At 33.8% G+C, this 22,452-nt stretch overlaps 1 protein-coding gene across 1 annotated transcript in view; it reads left to right on the forward strand.

Moving 5' to 3' along the window:
* Positions 1-22,452, forward strand: part of Thsd7b (thrombospondin type 1 domain containing 7B) — an 809,913-nt gene that overhangs the window by 587,227 nt on the left and 200,234 nt on the right. The window contains exon 15 of the mRNA XM_074070650.1: positions 9,151-9,329. Coding sequence (XP_073926751.1) covers positions 9,151-9,329 — 179 coding nt within the window. The remainder of the gene's footprint in view (positions 1-9,150; positions 9,330-22,452) is intronic.

Consider the following 22,452-nt stretch of genomic DNA (forward strand, 5'->3'; position numbering starts at 1 on the left):
GAGTCTTTGTGCATTTATTTTTTCCCACCATAACAGCAGTCTCACTTTTATCTGTTTTTACATGGCATTATGACTAGTTTTTGCTTTATTTTAGTTGGGGTATAAATCATTATTTTAGGGACTATAGAGCATTGTGAAGGCACCTTTTATTTGAAGAGGTCTACTATTCAGTTCCAGCTGATGGTTACTGTGCTATGATGTACATAATAAATCTGGTGTTGCCAGGTTATCCACATTTCCAAGAGAAGTCAGAAATCTTTATTTTCATGTGAAATCACCCAATTTTAACTCTGGGTCTCAAAATAAGTCTATAAATAAACAATCAAATAATTAAGTAGGTAGACAGTAGATAAATTCATGGTGCTGGCCCAATATAACAGCTAGATTCAGGTTAGAGTCCCCTTAGGAACCAAGGAGATAAGGCCAAAAGAACAGATACACTTTCCTTCTAAATTTATATATTTCTGAGTCCCCTATGTTTCATGGAGGTATCCATGCACTCATAAACTGGCTGTGAATGATTACTAGGTTTAATTAGATTAAGCCTGTTTTAGTGATTGGGAAATGAAGGTGCTATTTAAGGGGCAGATTAATTTGTCATTTTGAAGATAGTCCTCTTTTCACTTAGATAGCATATTAGCCATTTATACATTTCACAGCTGGTTAATTACAGGAATACTCTATAATCTTACATTGTGTTGTTCTCTAACAACATGTCTGATTTTTTTTTTTTTACATATAGTGGTCTTTTAGCTTAAAGCCTAGGCATTTGCAATTTGCAGTGGATTTTTCTAATCATGCCTTAATCAAGTGCTCTGAGTTCATAGTCTCTCTTCTTCTGTCCAATAGCACACCTAAATTAATGTGAACAATTTACTAAACCTTCCGCCATGACCTGCTAGTGTGGCCCACACTGACCTAGTCAAATTTATGTTTATCTTCAAACTCAAGTTCTTGTACTGAAGACTTCTCTCTTGACTTGTGAATGTTTAGAGTTAATTTCTATCTTCTTTATTTAATGTGTGATCTCTCCCCTTTCTAGATTGCTTTCTGGATGCCTATCCATTTATCAAAATTCTGCCATGTATTTAGAGTTTTGTTTTAGGGATATTGATATGGCAGCTGATCAGACATGGAGTGGCTTAGAAGAGAGAAATTTAAGATCTGAAGTCCAGATAACAGGGCATTATCGTGGTCCAAGTGAGAGATAATGAGTCTCTGGCCTTGGTTGGTAGGAGCAGACTTGGAAAGACAGAGATGGACTCAAACAACAACTGATTTACTGACCCAAAACAGAGTTTCTCTTTTTGTCAATGTTATCCTAGCCTTCAATTTTCATGGAAATGATCTGGAATGAGAAATAGCAGCCAAATTTAAAATTATTACCCTATAATTTCTCTGCTAAAATATCTGCCAGAATTATATTCTCTATCAATCACTAATGCCAAAATTACAATAAAGAAAGAACATTTTTACTTTGCTCTATTGCTTCTATTGCTTTTTGTACTGGTAAAATATTAGTATATGATTTATATTGTATGTTAATTTTTTACATAATGTTCTATTTATTTTATTTTTTGACCTTTGAGTATTATAGAGAGTTACAAAGGAGAAGTACTGCTTCATTTTTATTTTAATGTAAGGAATCTCATCTATTGAGGTTTAATATTTTATCCCAAATCACATGTCTCGACTTTGATTTATTATCCATATTGCCAGTTCTGTTTTTAATAATAAATTATAAATGTCCTTGAAATATATATATGTGTGTGTATATATGCATAATATATATACATATATATGTATACATATATATTTGACTTTTGCAAAGTCACATTCTCCCTCATTTGATCATGCTGCTGTTTAGACTTGGTCAACTGCTGATGTAGCACAATCTTCTTTTGTCAGGACATTATGTGGATTCTCAAAATACTCCAAATATTTGTTCCATGTCCTCTTGACTTTGTCTTCTGAAGATACACTTTTCTATGCCAAGTTGATCCATCAGCATGGGATAGGTGATGTCATAGTAACAAATATAACTGGCAACTTCAAAATCTCAGTAACTGAAAGCCACAGAGGTCACTATTCATCTCAGCTTGGCTGGACGCTCTGCTCCTGTCACCTTCAGTACTGACCCCTGTTGGATTCAGCATCCATTCCCTGGCACATTGCTGGCCCTATGGCAAAGGGAAAGAAAGATTATGGCAATCTAAGCTTTTGCTTAGAGGTGACACCCTTTACTTCTGCTCACATTTTGTTGTCTGAAGCAGTTCATAAGATCACATCTAACTTCAAGGAGCAGAAAAGTATAATCCTACCATGTGTCCAGAAGTAGATCCTGAAATATTGGAGGAATAGCCTGATAAATGCAAGACATGCTCTGAGGTCAGCTTTCAGATATTTTAATGGAAGCACAAGTAAACAGTGTATGTGCAGTTTAACATGAAATTCTCTCAAGGCAAGAAGATGTAATGAACTGACTTCATGTAGGCCCTGTACCCAGTTCTCGAAGTTGCTCAGTAATACTGGCTTGTCAACAATCTGCATATCTAGGTAGTGCTGCAAATGCTAAGTTTATTATATGGCAATATTCAGTGAATTTAATTTTAACAGCTCTTATTTGCAGCAATGAGAGAAGCCACTTGTGTTTGTATAGTCCGAACAGAACAGTTCTCATTGCTCTGTGTGTAGTGTTCCATCTGTCTCTAATATCTTGACATCTTCTAAGAAAGAAAACGTATCTCTTTTCTCTTCCTTGAGGAAACTAGCACTGGGACTTAATGTTGACTCTGTCCATATGAACAACTAGTGAAACCATCTTGATTAAATGGCCTGGATAATTCAATTTAAAAGATCAGTTCTTTGTATTTTTATATTAAATGCATAGTGAGGCATTTATTTTATAGCAAATTAGCCAAGTCTAGTAATTAACCACAAATGTGTTTCTGTCATAATAAATATTTTTCACAAGAAAAATATAATACTGAAGCTGGAGTTCATTCACATTACTACAAATTATCTTAGTATTTGTATATATTATTTGTGTCAAATAATTTATTTGATTATATTCCAGATTTTTCCCTCATTTATAAGACCGATCTCTTCCAAAACAATAATTACTTCAAGGGTAGCATTGATTCTGTACCTTGTCACTCCAGCACTAAAGAGAACATCCTGGGACCATAATAAATTTTGTCCGCTTGGTAGTCAGCTTGACATCTCAGTCTAGTCCAGTCTCCTTCTGACAAATCTCCGTGAGCTTTGTATAACTTCTAAATCAGCTGTTATTTCAGGTGTCTTACTAGGTCCTGGGTACACATGGGATGCTTTAGTATTTACCATCATTTTAATTTTTATTACATGTATTATGAAAAAATAATGCATTTCATAGTGACATTTCACACATGCACATAAAATACTTTGATCACATTCACCTCCCCCCTCCCACACCATAACCTTTCTTACTTTCTTTCTCCCTGGACACTTGCCTCTTCCTTAATAGTACTTGTCTAATTTTGTGTCATCTTTTTTTAAAATTTGCTTTTGTTTAGATTCTACACATGAGAAAATACATGACATACTTCTCTTTCTGAGCCTGACTTATTTTGCTTAACATGCTAATCTCCAGTTTCATCCATTTTCCTGAAAATGACATGATTTCATTCTTCTTTATGGTTGAGTAATACTCCATTGTGTACCTATTTCATAAATTCTTTATTTATTCATCTGTTGTTGGATGTGTAGGCTTATTCCATATCTTTGGCTGTTATAAACATGTGTTTGCAGATATCTCTAAAATATGCTGATTTTGATTCCTTTGGGTATATCCTCAGGTGTAGTACAGCTGTGTCATAAGATAGTTCTATTTTTAGGTTTTTGGCAAACCTCCATACTGAATTCCATAATGGCTGAACTGAGTTACAATTCCATCAACAGTGCAAAAGAGTTATTTTTGCTGCATTCTTGCTAGCATTTGTTGTTGCTTATGTTTCCTTGATGATAGCCATTCTGATGAAATTCTCAAAATAGTTTGGATTTGCATTTCCCTGGTGGGTAAATATGCTAAACATGTTTTTATGTAATTTTTGTCCATTTGTGCTTCATCTTTTGGGAACTGTAAGTTCCGTCCATGCATCGATTTCTTGATTGGATTGTTACTTCTATTGGTGTTACAGTTTTTGTGTTGTTTATATGTTCTGGATATTAACTCTCTGTTGAATGAATAGCTGGTAATGATTTTTTCTCATTCCATAGGCTGTCTCTTCATTCTATTAATTATTTTCTTTACTTGCAGAAATGTTTTTAATTTGATGGGATAATATTTGTCAAGTCTTGCTATTATTTCCTGATTTATTGGAGTCCTATTCAGGAAATCTTTATGCAATTATTTTTAAATTTATATAATGCAGTAAAAATGTCTTCTGTTAATAGAGGATATTTCCAAAAACCTATTTTTAGTAATTAAAAATTTAAAAAGAAGAGATAATAATAATAATTTAAGCCTTTTTACCTCTTTCTTCTCTGGCTTCACAGAGATTGAACATGTTGAAGTCATCTTTGGAAATATGTGATTGCTGTTTATAAGCAATATTCTGTAGTCAAAATATCAATTCTCCAAAGCCAACTGCCAACTCTATTGAATTTGATCTTTTTTTCCCACACACTAGTTGATTGAGTTTCTGAATAAATGTTTAACAATGATGTGCCTCCTTTGAAAACAATGCGAGAGCATTGATCTAAAATTCAGATTGTCTTTCTTGGACTAATGTTAAGACATTTCTTGCATTTTTCCCATTTCTCTCAAACAGCATACAATTTAAACCAACTGAATGCTTTTTAGTATGGTACATTTTTACTAAATAGAATAACACACTCTCATTGTAGCAAAACTTTAAATCATGAGAAATGAAGGTACAATATCATTTGTATCCCAGCTTGTTAGGCATTTTTTAGTATTCCCAGTTTTATTTCTAGTACTATGCTTCAATTATTTTAGCATAGGGTCAGTAATTATAGAACATGAACTTTCTAATAAGAAATTAATAGCTGTTACTGTTACTTTACATAGTAAGAAAATATAAGTGAATTAATGTAGGTTATTTTCTTGGGGTTAATATTATAAATATATTCTCCTTTTATAGCCTCCAAAACAAGATCTTATTGAGAGAAACATGTGTTAGTATTTGAATGATAGAAGAAAAAAAGAAATGTGTACAGATATAATTTTAAGAAGTGTTGTAGTCAAACAAACATTTTATTCAGAAAACCATTGACCTGAAGAGAACAGTGTTTGGGGATTAATAATCTAGATGGCAAAGTCATTCCATTCTGGGTCCCTGCACTGCAATTATGTGTGATATGTCACTAATTAAATACCTTTAGCTTTTACAAGGATAGAGATCTGTAAATAAGCTGTTTTGGAGCACCTGTATGTGTGCAATGTATGTGGTTTACAAATTAGGTGTATTCTATACTGATGACTCTGTATGACTAACTCATACCTAATTTCATGTGTGTACAGATTACTAAAATAAGACACTAACGCATCCCTGGACCAAGTAATGGTCCAAGCAATTTACTCTCCATATATATACCATTTTTACATTTTTGGTAAGAACAGTGCTTCTTCCACAGAAATTGGATGAGACTTATGAATGTTTTCAGTAATATCTAGATGGAACAACTCTTCTGTAGTATATTTCATGGAAATTAGTTTTTGAGATCTTAGTGAAATTACTATAGTTAGAAATTGGAATTCTTATGTAGAAGATTAACCTTGTACATAGTTATATTTCATCATATTCTCTTGCCAAAAACAGTATTAAGTGTGAGGATAAAGCTAATGTTTTTAAATTATGAGATGTGAAATTATTAATAGCTCTCACTATGGACTTTCCTTTGGGGTATATTTTAGCATGGAAATTTTCTGGAAAAATAAATGTCACTGTTGCTTACTCTTGTTGAATTTCAAAATTATTTTATACTCATTGAATTTATAACCTTGAGATTCATAAAGATCCTCTGGATTTACTGCTTATCATGGGGAAAGAAAAACATATTGCTAGAGGATTGCTAATTAAAGTGCTTCAATATGAAAATATAGATGAAGATGAATTAAAATATTCTTCAATTAAAATGATGTCTGTTTCAAAGTCTGCTTTAAAATATAATCTATCTAGATACTCAACTATGTAGTTTATTAATATGAAGTCTTTTGAATGGAATTTCATATTTGAATATTTATAGTATCTATGCCATGAGGGTGAGTCTCACCTAATCTCTAGTCCTACTCTTTTCATTTGCCAGACAGTGAAATCATTTTGTGATTCAGTTATTATGTATTTAATACTGAACTGGTGATCATACCTCCTTTGAAATGACTGTGGAATTAAAATGATTAAACAATAATGAATTAGTCTTTTAACAATATTATTGGGGCATTTTTCAACTTCAGAGAATCTTTCTTGATGACTTGTAGATTTGGTGCATTTTCTCTTATAAGTGAATATTATTTGGAAATTATTCTAATTCAAATCTAAGAAACATGTAAACCCAAAATTAAACCAGAGAGAGAGAGAGAGAGAGATAGAGAGAGAGAGAGAGAGAGAGAGAGAGAGAGAGAGAACAACCAAGGAAACAAGGTTCTAAAAGAGCCAAAGACCCAAAGAAATATCAAGTGGAAATGAAGAGTGTGTATTATATAGGAAAATGGATGTCTTTTCCAATTTAATATGAAGAAAGAAAATGTTTGGAATGAATGTAGATATTGTCATAGGAAATTAAAGGAGTTGTGACCCATTTCCTTCTATTGTTTCCAGGATGGAAGAGGTAAGGTCTTAAAAGTCTGAAGACAGGTGGAAAAGGTTTACAAGCACTGTTATATAGAATGATAGTGAGAAGAAAGCTCAGGTGAACTGGGCTGAAGATGATATACATTAAAGTGTCATCAGTGTGGTCCTAGCTTTTTCTTCATTTCTGCTTGGTAGTTTTGAATTAAGCACAATGTAGGAAGACCATTGTACTACTGACGTTCTGAGGTATTGCCAACCTGACATGGCAGAAGGACACTTGGATAAGGTGCTCAACTATATTGGCAAGAGAGTGGTTGAAATAATATACCAAGTATGCTTATCTGGTTAGAGAAAGAATTTATTTTGCATAAGCAAAAGTATAGCTATCATTGGAGAAGGTGAATTAGTCTGTGTAGATAGAATTCAAGATACATTAGTGGGAAAAAAAGGAGAAAAAACAAGGTGGAGGTGGTTCTTAGCCTTGAAAGTATCTTAGAATCATCTGTGCATCTTTAAAAAGTGCCAATGCCTGGGTTTCAGCTTCTGAGAGTCAGGACACATCGGGCACTGGTACATCTTGAGCAGTGGAATTACATTTTATGCCCAGGGTTGAGAACAATTGCTTAGAACTTTCATAAAGAACCTAAGTTTTTATTTTTTGTCTTGTATTTATAAAGTAATTTGACTTTTCAGTTTTAATCAATGGAGAATCAGCAAAGATTTAAAAGAGAGGAGTAAAACAAAATATCTGTACTTTAAAGAGTATCTTTTTTTTCCTCATAGTAATTGACAGATGTAAAAGGAAAACAATTAATAAAAAAATGAGACTAGTGAAGAGAATATTACATTATTCTGGGCCAGGAATGATGAGTTCTTGAATAAGAGATTGACAAAAGAATTGTAGATCAGTGGACATATTTGTTAATTTTATCATAAAAAATTTATAATACCTAAAATGTATGTATAGAATAATGGAAAAGGGTCTAAAATATGAGATTTTTATTTTGAATGACCTTTTAGTTTTTAATTGCTGTGTAACAAATTAGCATAGACTTTGTCCTCCAGACATTCTTTATTATGTCTGGGTTTCCATGAGTCAGGAGTTCAGACATGGTTCTCTAGATTCTCTGCTTAATGGTCTCAATGAGTTATAATTAGGGTTTGAGCCTAGGTTGAAGTTTCATCAGAGGCTTGATGAGGGAAAGCTCCTCTTCTTAGTTCCCTCATGCTTTTGGCATAATTCCTCTTCATGTACACTATCTCTACAAAAAGGGCCCAGTCCTTCTTTAAAGGGGTTATACTTTGATTGAATTAGGGGCTAGGATAATCTCCCTTTGGATTAACTCCAGCTGATCAACTGATTTGGCACATTATTTATACCTATAAATTCTCTTCAATTTTACTACAAACCATACACTAATGGTGGGAATGGCATTGTATCACATTCACAGTTTCTGTCATACACATGGGAAAGTAATATACAAGAATGGAAAAATAGGTATAGAGGTCAGAGGACAATTGAGATGGAGAACACAAGAGAAGTAGAATGTTTTAGGAGGAAATTGGTCTCAGGTGACACTTGAGATATTATTGGGTATCCCATTACAGTGGCTCAGTAGGTTCCATAGAACTCAGTATTGTAATCGGCATTGGAAACGTATGTCTGTTAGTGATAAGTAGAAGCTAAAGCAATAAGATCATTTGAATATTGTAGCAAGAAGTAGGCCGAAGACAGGAGCAAGACCAAGTAAAGCTCCAAACTTCTAAAGCTGAATTCCAACCATCTGGAATATCTTGATTCCAGTGCAATATCCTATTACATGTCTTCTGTTCCTCAACTTTCTTCTTTCAATCATTTCCTACTGTTCCTAACTTGAGGGCTACTATCTATCCTTGTCCTACACCAAAGTCACAGTATCCATAAATAAGATAAAGCATTTATTTTAATGAAAGCCTTGTTGATCATAGACATTAAAAAAATTGACACTATTATGTTCCTTGTTAGAGAGTTGTAGAAAACCTAGAATGGAGAACACAAGGCTTAATGGAGGGAAATGATCCTACCTTGAGCCCTGAACTGCATTTTCTTAGAAACTAGATCTCACAGAGCACATTTTCATATTTTTTCTATCTCACAATTTGCCTATGAAGTAAATAGAATGTCACAAATGTGAATTCAGATATAATCTTATATCTCTCTCTCTTAAAACTTTGATTTATTTGAATCAAAAATTATTGAAGTCAATGTAGCAGTATTGTTGAGAAATCTGATCTGTGATGATGAAAATAGTAAGCAAATTTGATCAGTATATTTTGACCAGACTTTCCTCCCTTCACTGAAAGCTTTTTATTTCAGGTTATATTGAAGAAGAATGTGTCATTCCCTGCCCATTTGATTGCAAGTTAAGTGATTGGTCAAGCTGGGGTTCTTGCAGTTCATCTTGTGGGATTGGAGTGAGAATTCGATCCAAATGGCTAAAAGAAAAACCTTACAATGGAGGTCGACCATGTCCTAAACTAGATCTCAAGAATCAGGTAAAGTACATGACGCATCATATAAAAACCTGAAAACTATCCCCATTGTTATTTCCTATTGGAATTGAAGTTGTGTTTTTTTTTACAGGCAGTTTCAGAGCTTGGAAGAGGGATTACCAGGCCAGAGATTGAGATAATAGAAACAGTAGTAGAAGCTTTGCCCAATCCTGTGCAATGACAAGAACAACCTGATATTGTTGGCAATAATTATATTTACAAAATTATATGCAATTGATTTTTTAAAATCTTGAAGTATAATTTGATACTATAAAAAATATATAAAATAAGTAAGAAGGTTGAGAGATTATAAGTTACTTTATGATAACATAATTAGTAGTCTTATCCACCAATTCCAAAAATGGTGTCCTATTTTTCTTTTGACTAACTCTTTACACTAATTTTTTTCATTATCAATCTTGTCGATTCTTCTACAATTCTCCAAGTATTTTTTGACTATTTCTCTAAAAGCTATATCTGTTTTCACAGATGAAGCCCTGGGGGAAACCTTTTTATATAAATGTCTAATAAAATTGCCATCCTGAGTAACCAAAAGATTATTAGTTTGCCTACCCACATATAAGATTTAAGAGTCTAAGATTTAGTTAAGATTTATAATAACTCAAATTTCACCCATGGTTACATACTAATAATTAGACTAGGACTGATGTTTAAGTTTTTCTTTTTTAAATCAATTGAATAGGTGAAGCATAAGATGATGTAAGCTTAAGGTTCTTTATTCTTTGAGATGTAAAGTATATCTCAAATGGGTATAAAGGTCCTTTATGTCTGGGAAACTTTAACAAAATAGCTACATGAGCTCCTGTTACTAATTCTGTTATATTATTTTCTGTCCTTCTAACCCCATTTTGATCAGTTGCTACATAGGTTGTTAAAGGAATGAAAACCCCATACATCTATTCTTAATTAATTTGAATAGCATGCGTAGTACTGCTTGGACTTGAATATCATTTGTCAATTCAAGACCAATATTACTAGTTATTTTTTCTAAGGTTTTTAATAAAAGACATATAGATCACTGAAATGAAGAATTATCATTTCCACCAAGAAATATTTAAATTCCAAGGTAGGCCATAGTTATTATGCTAGTCTTAAAGTTACATGGTCAAATAATGACCCTAGTATCTTTCCCCAAGATATAAACCTTTTGGGGAAGATAAAACAGAAGACTTGGAAATAAACATAGATTGTGAAAAATCTTCACATGTATAGTGATTTAGTAAAGGGAAAAGTAAGAAAGGTTAATAAAAACAGGTGGGAAATAATGATAACAGAGATAGTTTAAGGAGATTACCTTACAAAGAAAGGAATAGTGTAGGAAATATGGTCAAGAGGATGACTTTCACCTGAATGCTCTGTATGACCATCCTTAGGGAATTTTCCTTGTATTTAAAAACAGAAAAGAACTACTAAGCATTTGTACATATACTAATTTATGATCATTTTTATTACATCTTCCTCACAATCATTAATGAAAACTAAGCCTTTATAATAGTGTTAAATACTAATTTTAATATTATAATTTTATTAGTAAGGAAATTATCAACAGAATGAAAGAACTACATTTGAGTGCAGACCTTAAGTCTATTTTCTCAGTCTGTTGAAGGAAAGTGTATAGAAACAAGTTTAAGCATATAGAGAAGATAATAGCACTTATATGCCTGTTGTGGCTCGCCAAAACCTTGTTCTAAACCCTTAATTGATATATAATGCTTATAACCTTGAAAAGTACTATAAGCTAGAAATTAAATCCAAGTTCAAGAAAAACTTAGTCATTAAGTGAAAATTAAGTGAGACTTGGCCTGTATGTAGGAGATGCCTCTTAACTTCTGAATTGAAGAAGACAATTGTAGCCTTCCAAAGACATTTGATTTTTATGATGCTCAGAAATGAATCCTGGGTTTCAATGATCAGAAATAGAATTTAATGCAAGATTTATTTTTATATAAAATAGGTTTCAATATACAGCACGTTTGTGGGTATTGAATTAATATTGAGTCAAAAAAGTCACCTCAATCATACCATATGCATTTTTAAAAATAATTTTATTATAAATTGGCAAATTCTAATTGTATATTTATGGGCTACAAAACCATACCAGGACTCATGAATACAATGTGAAATAATTAAATTTATAAATTAACATGTCCATCACCTCAAATACTTATCATTTTTTCTGTAAGAACATTTGCAATTTACTCTCTTAGCAATTTCAAATGTGTAAGTCACTTTTATTAAGTAAACTAACTTTGCCATGTGATTGACTTCAATTAAAAAACAAAACTACTCTTCTTGTCTAATTGAAACTGTGTACTTTTCACCTATCATCTCCTCTTACCACCGCCTTCTGTCTTCTGCTAGTCATCATTCTACTCTATTTCTGTGATTTTTATTGTTTTAGTTGCACTGTAAGTGGGAACATGTGGTATTTGTCTTTCTGTGCGTGGATTATTTCTCTACATATAGTGTTATTCTGTAGTAGCCATGTTGCCAGAAATGACTCAATTTGTATCTTTTTAGAGATCAAATAACATCCTATATATAGCTGTACCACATTTTCTTTTTCCATTTATCTGTCAATGGACTCTTAGGCTGATTCCATATCTTGGCCATTGTGAGTAGTACTGCAATGAACATGGGAGTTCAGACATCACTATGACATACTAATTTCAGTTTTTTTGAGTAAATACCCAGAAGGAGAAATGCTGAATCATATGGCAATTGCCTTTTCATATTTAGTAGAAAATTCAGAAAATTTTCCATAATGGCTGTTCTATTTTACATTCCCACAATATCAAGGGTTCCCTTTTCTCTACATATATTTTATATCTTAGCATAAGTTAATTGATCAGGGAAATAAGTAATAAGCCCTTCCTCTCACTTGTAAGTGTGTGAATGGCAAGGGAAACTATTGTGATAAAAACTAAATTTAAAAGAAATTTCCTTAGGACCAATTTCCTTTCTAAAGCAAGCATACCTTTTTCTGTTAATATATTTATGGAGAATTATATGTGATGATTTCATTATATTTGCCCTTATATATTAACAAATCTTGTGTGTGTGTGTATATGTGTGTGTGTTACTGTAGAGGGAGCTTTGTTTGAAGTAATTGATATTTTCTTCATTCATCTCAGAATTAGTTAAGTTCTCAGTGATTCTTATTATTTAGAAAAACTTCCTAGCTCCTTTTATTTTGGCAATTCTTTAGAAATGACCACTGTTGGTTTCTCTAAACTAAAAATATGGTGTAGTTAGATAGAGGTTTAACCACTGAGACTATTTCATAAAAGTTCAGTTTTTTCTACTGACTTTAAGTTATTCATCTCCTTTCTAATTGGCTTTTAGGTTTCAATTTATTTTTCTATTTTTGGAATAGGGAAAGTGCATTTTGTGCCAAATTGAATCTAAATACTGTTCAAAAAATATTGCAGTTCTTGGATGTGTGCATCTATGTAATGTTAGTCTACTTACATATACTTACTCATTCTCCTCACTTATTCTCTTGAAACATGAGGTCTTTTTGAGGGCAAGAGCTGTCTTTCTATTGTTGCAATTCATTCTAGTCCCTAGTGCATTGGCAAGTGATATTCATCAGATGCCTAATTTGAAAAGCAGCCTTCTCTATGAATGACCGTGTGTATGGCCCCTGATAATACATTAGATCTCTGGTCTTCTATGCTATGATTTGTCACTCGGGTTCTCAAAAGCATGAGCTCTTCTAGAAGAAAGAAACTTCTAGAAGAACCTCCAAATTATTATTGCTCAAATAGTCTTTCAAGGTTTTCCTAAAAAATAAATTTTGGCATTTAGATTCCCATTGCAGTCTAACACCATGATATAAATGGAAAGGTTGATATTATGTACACAAGCTCATAAACTGTTTTGAATCCCTCAGTGAAATCAATATTTATAATCTCTCATAAAAAAGCCTACATTTTAAACCAAAACCCATCAACCTGATAGCCCTTTCTCTAGAAGTGCCTGACAGCCATTCTTGAGTGGATTTTTGCTAAGTATATTTGTGATGCTAAGTAGTTTGCGTGTACAGCTGTCCAAAGGCATAATTGTCTTCTGCTTAGTTTATTGGATTATCAGGTCAGTTGACTGATGCCCTTGACTCTGCTGTGCATAATAAAATACATAGTATATTTTAGCTTTTAGAGACTAAAATGAGTTGAGTGGCTGTAAGCTCACTTGAACTGTATATTTTGACAATATTTTTTCTTTTGAAATGCTGTGATGAGAAGATTAAATATGAGGACATTAAAGCACCACTGGACTTACATTTTCCTTTATTAGTTCCTCACAAAATTGAAGCCAAGGAAATTTTAGAAAACTATATTTTGTTTATAAGTTGCAAGGCAATGTATACACTGTTTGAACCAAAATATTGCATGAAGATTCATTACCTACAATTTTTAAAGATACATTCAATTTTACATATATTTTTGAAAGATTTCATTATGTTAGCAACTGATCTATAGGATATAAATTAAATGTGCATGTTACATAGAAACACTTGGAATTTTAAAAGTGTGTATTCTTGACAAACACATGGCCTAAATTTGGAAAAGAAAGTAACATTTTATTTTCAAATCAAAGTAAAAGTGTTTTTGCATGTGCTTTCTTTACATAGATATACAGAAATATTTTAGCATGAACATTTCTTCTTTAAAAGATGACTTTGAGGTGAGGAAAAGGTTTCTATGAAGAGCTATCTTATGCTCGTTTTGATATTGCTTCATTAACTATTAACAGCATGTTAACAAACCAAAAATAGGGTAACTGTCGTTCTATTTAGATGTTTGTTTACCAAGAAAAATATGGCTACACTTACGACTTAATTTGATTTAACCATTTTTGGCCTCTGGCTTCTTTCCAAGAGGGCCATCTCCCACTGTTCCCAATCTAAACCAAATCATTCCTGGCAGAGCAATGCTTAGTTTGGACTTAGTACTTTGGCAGGAGCCCCAGACTGTAATGGAGCAAGAAGTCTTCTTCCTGAGAATTAATATGGAAAGCTGCTCAAACTAACTCCTGACTGTGTACATTCAGGTGTACTCTTCTTGCACAAGCAGGACCATTGGTGGTTGTATATTGTTTTAAGTGTGAAACATCACAAGGCATAGAAAGAAGGGCTGAAAAATGATTTAGTCCTTCAGGTTATTTGGGAGGGTATAATAGAAACAGATACTACTAAACCACATCCCCTCACCTAGCAGTTACCCCACTCCCAGGTCTACAAATGAGGCAGTGTGAAATAGCCCATGTGAGCCAGTGTCTTTCATTGATAACCTTGATGCCTGTATGCCAGCCCCAACCCTGTATTTCAAGTTGCAGCACTGTACTAAGTGAGCCTAGCGCAGCTCTAAGGAGAGGTGATTTTTCTTTTTTGTTCTTGCCCTGTTGCCCTCTCCAAGAAAAATTGTTTTTTGATTCTCATGAGATTCTCTCCCCCAACATTTGTGTCCACACATACCCTTATTTTTCTTCATCCCAAAATAATACTCTCAGGCTTGTTAAAACCATTTGAAACTTTGATCATTATTCTTGAGAGCTGCCAGGGTTACTTACGAAAAGCAATTTTCCTATACCTGTTGTCTACTTGGTCTTGCATTTTACTGTGCTTTCTTAATATAAGTTATTGCTACTCTGTATACATCCAAACTCACTTTTAATTGTTATGCAATATGTTTCACTATGTACTTTAAAAACATTCTGCACTAGGCTGGTTTAGTAAATGTCCCTAATGCTGCTTCTAAGCAGAGTTTTCAGGATTGGCTGGAAACTGTTGTAAAATTTAAAAGCTGGCAAATTTTGTCAAATTTGATTTTGGAACTCTTTCATTGTCTTCCCAAACCTCATAGTATCCCAAGCCCCTTACCTCTGAAAAACCCAGTTTCAACAGGAGAAGCACATTATCTCTGTTTTCAGTTTTGTAAAACTGTCTCCTTAACCAAGGATGAAGCTGTTCTCATGTACATTGCTAGAAAAATATTGACAAAACCTGCTTTTCTTATCTTTCCTGAATCTGTCATTTCAGCTTTAAATACAGAATGGAAAAGTTCCCCTCTCCTTTCAGGTTTTGAAAGAATATCGATTTGATTTTAGCTGCAAGTATGAATTTGTTATACTAAACATGCTTGTAAACATGTTTAAACATGTTTTAAACACAAACTGATGAGAATATACTTTCTTTTTAAAAAAAGACAAAAATTAAAAACAATGACTGTGTTTAAGGTGTACTTGAGAGTAAGATTCTAAATTCATGATAATTCTCCTGTTCTTTAGTTGATTTTTTTCAAGATTTATCTAAATATTACCTAATCAGAAAGCAAGGGGCGCCATTCTTATTACAGGCCCTTGCAGAAAAACATTTGTAGAATCATGATTTTTTTGCATGAGTTAAGAATCAAAATAAAAATGGCTTCTCTGAGAAGCCTATATGTCTACTGAAAACCCAGAGTTTATTGTTTCATAGCCATAATTGATCATGATATGTACAGAAAAAAAATACAGGTTGAGGAGAGGTTGTTATAAAAACAGTTTTCCTGGACCATGCATGTGGTTCAGTGCAGTAGAGTAGGTCCAGGAATATGAATTTGTTTAAAAAATTATATAGTGTATGCTGGTTCTGATTGGGTTGGTTTGTAAAGCCTAGCACATTTGAGATTCTGGCTCACTGAAGCCACTGTTTTTTGGTAAATTCAGCCCTGGAAAGAATGTCACCACAGTTGTATTCAATAGACTTCTAATTCAAATAACGAATTACTTGTTTGTGTAGTTCCATACTCAGAGCAAACCTGTGAGAACCCTTCTGTTTTACAAAAGAAAAGACTAGGTTTAGAGAGATGTGATAACTCACCAAAGGTCACTTACTAGAGCATATAAAGGGTAAAGACTTGGTCAAATCTGCAATCAAATTGAAGCTGAGTCTCAATTTTATAATCTGTCAAATGGGTATATCTGACAGGTATCTCATAAACTTATTTTGAGTATTACATATGATAAAAAAGAATTTAGATCTAAACTATGTCAGTGCTCTGCACATAAGTATTTGCTAAATGTTGGATATGATTATTTTTGCCTTTCTCTGAAACACATAATTTATTTCCAATCCTCTTTATTTTCACTTATCTCACTGGGTCTTTCAGAATTGTCATGCAGCTTGCTATTCTTCTTACCTTTAGCTACTCAAGCATTTGTTGTCAAATACTTTAGCTGTCATGACTCAGATTAGATGCACAGTAAAAACTACTGCTATTGCTTCCTGTGTGGGAAGCCTGTTTTATTTCATTTTTAAATATCTTCTTTAGCATTGCACTTTCTTTCTAATGAAGAAAGGAATATGTCTTCTGTGTAGCTATAACTAACTTCCCATGAGTTTGTGGTTCTTTGGTGTTCTTACATAAATATTTTTATTTTTTTCTCATTTTCCCTTCTTCCCACCCACTGGTGGCCCCCAACAGTCCCCTTTTTACAATCTGTCATATTATTTTTTTTAGGTCTAGATTCCACATATTAGTGAAAACATGTGATATTTGCTTTCTGAGTTTGGTTTATCTCGTTTAACATGATGATCTACAATTCTATACATTTACTATAAATAACATAATTTCATTTCAGTCTTATTTATGGCTGAATAAGACTCCATTGTACATATGTTTTTATTAAGGAATATATACAGAAGTTACACAAACCAATAGAGGCACAACTCTGAATTTAAACAAAGCAGACTTTTCCACTTAAGTACCACCCATTTGAAAAAAATCACAAGTCAGATGTCTCCCTGAACCCTGAGGCTTTCACTATGTCTTTCTCTTTTTCACCAGAGATTTGTAAGGTTCTAATCTTATCATTTTGAAACAACTTTGTGTGAATGGAGTTCATTGTGTTATGCTTTGTCTTCCTTTTTCTACTTAGTGTGTGTTTGTGACATTTGTTTATGTTGTGGTATGTAGCAATATTTTATTCATTTTCATTGCTTTATATTATTTCACTGTACATACCAGTATTTTATTATACATCTCACACTTAATCCATTTGTCTTACCTATAGACATTTGTCTCATTTCCAGTTTGGAGTTATTTACAAATACACTACTTTGACCATTCCTGTACATAACCTTTTGGTGGATACATATGTGCAGTTTGTTCAGATATACTTTTGAGTTGAATTCCTAGGCATAGGATATGCATATATTCAACTTAGTCATAAGAGGCATTTCTTTTTGCCATGTGTACTCTCATGTGTCTTCAGAGTATCTAATTCTAGATAATGATTTGAAATACAATGTGTCTGACACTGTGGAAAGAGGTATAAAAGCCATATGGGTATTCTAAATGTTTATCTCCTCACCTCTCACAGCACAGCCTGTCAGTGACTGCTTCCTGTTCTAAGTCATGTATGTCTTCCCAGAGAGGAATGGTGCATTAGCACTACCTTCATGATGCATTCTGCTCACCACTCTCCAAAATAATGGTCATGTTTCTTCTGTTTGTAATCTTCTCTCTGCTCCGTTTTATTCTGGACAAAGCAGTGTAATGAATTCTCTACATGACAAATCTGATAGTGTTTAAAGAAATCTTTCAAGGTTTTTTATTACCTTTGTATGAATTACTAGCTTCATAGCTTAGTTCTAAGACATTTTATGATCAGGGCTCAGAAGTACACTCAAACAGCAAGTCCTCAGTCGCTGGAGTCAGAAGAAAGGGAATACCTCTGTCTTCCTAACTTATCAGCCCACATCTAGGCTTTCTCAGAAAGTGTGACAGTTTTACATTCTCAGGCTGATCATAGAAATCAAATGATGTCAAATATTGTGTCTTTGAACACACATTATCTTTTCACTTACTTTGCAGGTCACCAGATAGTCTGTAATGAAATCAGGTATTTTGGTGTACTCTAGTGACCTTTCTCTGGGAAAGACTCATCAAATTTCCTCAACTTGCATTATATTTATGCTTCTCTGCCATTTAAATATAGATTTCTTAAGACAGAGTGGAGTTGTTGCTTTCTTTTCTCAAGAGAAATCTCTGTCTCTTTCATGACAAGGAAAGAACACTGTGCTTATCACCAAAGCTAAAGTAAGTATGGAACCAATTATATTCTATGCCTTCAAAGAATGTTCCCAAACAACACAAAGATTGTCTAAACCATCTTCTACTCTAAAAGGCAACAGTTTAGTCACCTTTAAAAAGGAATGTAAGTTAATTTGGGAAGTAATAGTAGGGAAGAATTATTAATTCAGCAGTTACATTGTATGTCAATTGAGAGACCATCTGGGATCATGTGCCATAAATCAGAATTGTAACCATAATTCAAGTGAAATTGGGGAGCTTTTTTTCTGTTTTTGGAGGAAGGGTATATAACTGTCTCAAAACTATTTTTGGTGCAAAAATCATTTTGTTCCTTTAAAAGGACATTTGATTCTTATATATGTGTATTTTTATATTTTTTAAATCTTTTCTCAAATTCAATTTCTTAATGTTTTCTACTTGACCACCTATTTCATGTATCTATATGACCCCATCTCTAGCCTTCTCCTCCTAGGTTCTTCTTTTCCCTCCTTGTGATTTCCTTGCTTATTAAAAATATTTTTATTTTAATTTTTTGATGTTTCTCCATCACACTCCCAAACAAGTATAGCGCCTCCAAAGCTGATAATAGTGTTGGTTTAGGTTGGGTTCTCCTAGAAGGAGAGCCAGAGACAGGATACCACAACACAAATTTTATTTCTCAAATACATCAAACACCATGAGGAAAGTGAATAAGGAGTGTTACAGAGAGAAGATGCAAATAAGATATATATTATTATGACAGGTACCACAGGGGCACCAAAGCTTTTAAGCCTGCAGGTAACTCTGGGAGACTGACAGGTACGTTTCATACTTATCACACCTGAAGGGCCAGAGAGCTGGAATATTCAAAAAGAAATGTCTAAAAGTCACTGGTGTCCTACACACTCTGGGTTAAGCACACATGGTCCTTTTCTGTCCTGGAAAAAGCCCTTATGCACAGAACTACAAATGCTGGCTTTTGGAATTTGGCCTGAGCACAGTGAAAAATCACTACTAGAATAATCCTTATATGGTTATAAGTATCTAAAAGTATTGAAGTTACTCATTTGGTATTTTTAACTGGGGGCAGTGTGTTGGCTATGCTATTAATTTCAAACCAAAGTGTATTTCTTTTCCAATCAAAGCACACTTTGCTATAGTCTAGCATTGGGTTACATGTATAATTTGAGTAGCTTACATTTGTAGTAAATGAGATATATAAGCACCTGGCTGGGTAGTCTCATGTGGTCTTTCCTGAAAGTAATTCCATGCTCTTTATGGAAATTGTATCAAGATGAGGGTGAAGAGTAAGTCTAGTTACAGTGACCAAACTATACTCCAAATTATGAGACAGAAAGAAGGACATGCAAAAGGCTTCAGAGCCATGTACATATCTTTTCTCTTTTATGGTCCATGCTATATACTGAAACTTTTTTTTATCATTGCTACCAAATATAGTTTTGTTTGTCTTGAAGTGTTTATGAGAAGGAGGCAGAGTAAGGTGATACTGGTATGTGAGACCATTAGATGGTATTCTGCCTATATGAAAAAGAAAATGTCTGAATGAACATTATTAAGACAGTCAGAAAATTAGAGACTAGAATAATAAACAGTTCAAGTTGGAAAGAATCCTCAAAATAGTTTACTAGTTCTCAATGATGTCTTCACATGAGATTTACTTTAAAAGATTTACATCTCTGTTCAATTTAATTGTGCACCCAGACCAATTAAATCAGAATTTCTGGTGATGAGATCCAATTGTCTCATTTTTTTTTAATTTCCAGGAGATTTTGACATGCAGCCAGGCCTGAGAATTTCTGTCTAATTCAATCCATCACCTTGTAAATGAGGTAACTGAGGATCAGAGTGGTGATTTGACACCTAACTACAAAGTAGAATAGGGGATCCAACTTTCAGATTTTCAGACCATTGTTTCTTCACTCCTTGAACATCTCTTCTACCAAGTGCCATAAGTGAACACAAGTACAATACGAAACACCATGCTCATTGTTCTCATAGGTTACCAAGTAAGGGGCAATACCTTCTGACACTGACTTTCTTTAAACCACCAACACTGCATGGTCTTTATGATTCAATGAACTGAAGTCGTCTTTTCTGATCCTCAGACAAGGAGGGGACATACCTGGCTGTGCATATACCTCTCAGTATATGGAATAATAAAGTAGAAGTTATCAGTGGCCTCATGGTTTTAGTTGCTATGATTTGGTGGTTACTATATTTTCCTCTTCATTATTCAACAAATATTCTTATGCTATGTAATCGGGGACACTTGAAGTAGACATGTAAAAGTGTCATGTAGGTGGGCAAATGATGTCAATGTATGGTACATGTATTAGTTAGCTTTCCATTGCTGTAACAAATACTTGAGAAAATCCACCTGGAAGGAAATGGCATCCCATAGTCTCCTTGAAGGGTGTCCTCGTAATGACCTCAAACCTCCCACTAAGCCCTACTTTGTAAAGGTTTGACCATTTTCCTATAGCACTTGGAGACCAAGCCTTTAACATGGGCCTTTGGACGTGAACTAAGGTCCAGAGTATGGTAGACCCTTGGTATCCACAGATCTATGGTTCCAAGGAAACCTCAGTTAAGGAAAAACAGGATTTTGAGTGTTCAGGATACATAGAGTTCAAGAAAATATTGCAGAAGCTTGATTCATTTTTCCCATGATGCCACTCAGCTTCTGCTGAAGACATGCAGTCTTTTGACAAATCTAAAATTTTCACTTTATCACTTAAAGTAAGCATATTCACTTTTACCTTGCTTTTGGGGTACATTTGCTTTTTGAGAGGCATAGTTTTGCAAAATTAAGGGCAGAAAAACACTCTCTAGATCACACAATTTAATCATAACTGATAATAGCACGGGACTGAGAGCATCTCTACATCAAATGAACTGTGTAATGCACACATAGGAATTTAAAATTTGGCTTCGAAATTTCTTTTAAGTTTTTATATAGTATTCTTTTTGACCTTACTTGGTCAAAACTACATGAAATAAATCTGTGAATAAGGCATTCTTATTGTATAACAATGTGGATAAGGACTTCTTAGAGACAATAATATATTGATGAGTGGTATTTATTTATTTATTTATGGTGCTGGGACTTAAACTCTGGTGCTACACCTTGAGCCACTCCACCAGCCCTTTTTGTGTTAGGTACTTTTGAGATAAGGTCTTAACAAACTATTTGCCTGGGCTGGCTTTTAACTGCAATTCTCCTGATCTCTGCCTCCTGAGTAGCTAGGATTACAGGTGTGAGCCACCAGCCCAGCTAACAAGTGATATTTATTGATGAGCACTGGTAGTTTTCAAAACAAAAACAATAAATGGAATTCAAACTAAATATAAATGGTTTGGAAGGAAACTTAAGTGCATTTGTACCGTTATCCATTCATTCTTTCATTCATTCAATACATAGTTAATATTTTTCAGGAGGAGATATTCAAAAATCCCATTTCAACTCCACAAATCAGGGGGTTTCACAAGGAGCCTTGTCCACTACTGAAAACTTGAGTCAGAGGCTGGATAGGTTAAAAGTCTGGATAACAATCCTTTGGATGTTGATGGTATCAGAAACTGCTTTACCTTTTCCAAAAAACATGAAACCAGTTCAAACTCAATCAGTAAAATTACCCTTCCTCTCCTATATTGGGATGATTTGCAACTAGCAGAAACCTCTATCCAAATTGACTTAAACAATAAAGTAACACATTATCTGACATAGCCAGAAGTCCAGTGGGCTGCAGAGTGAGTAGTTTCTGTGTCTCAGCAATACCATCAGGGACAGAGCCACTTTCAGTCTCTGTCTGCTTTGTCATTTTCAAATCATGGCCTCATCCTCAGTTTGTTAGCAAGAAGGCTAAGCAGTTTCTGGCTTAATCTCTTAAGACAGTAGCTAGCTGTGGAATAAAGGAGTGTCTCTTCTGCAGAATCTTAGGAACAAGAAAAACTTCCAGAGTCTCCCTAGCTCTCACAAAACTTTTTCTTAGACTTCATTGGCTGAAGTTGGATTTTGTGTCATT

Source organism: Castor canadensis, chromosome 4, assembly GCF_047511655.1.
Source record: "Castor canadensis chromosome 4, mCasCan1.hap1v2, whole genome shotgun sequence".
Classification (NCBI taxonomy): domain Eukaryota; kingdom Metazoa; phylum Chordata; class Mammalia; order Rodentia; family Castoridae; genus Castor; species Castor canadensis.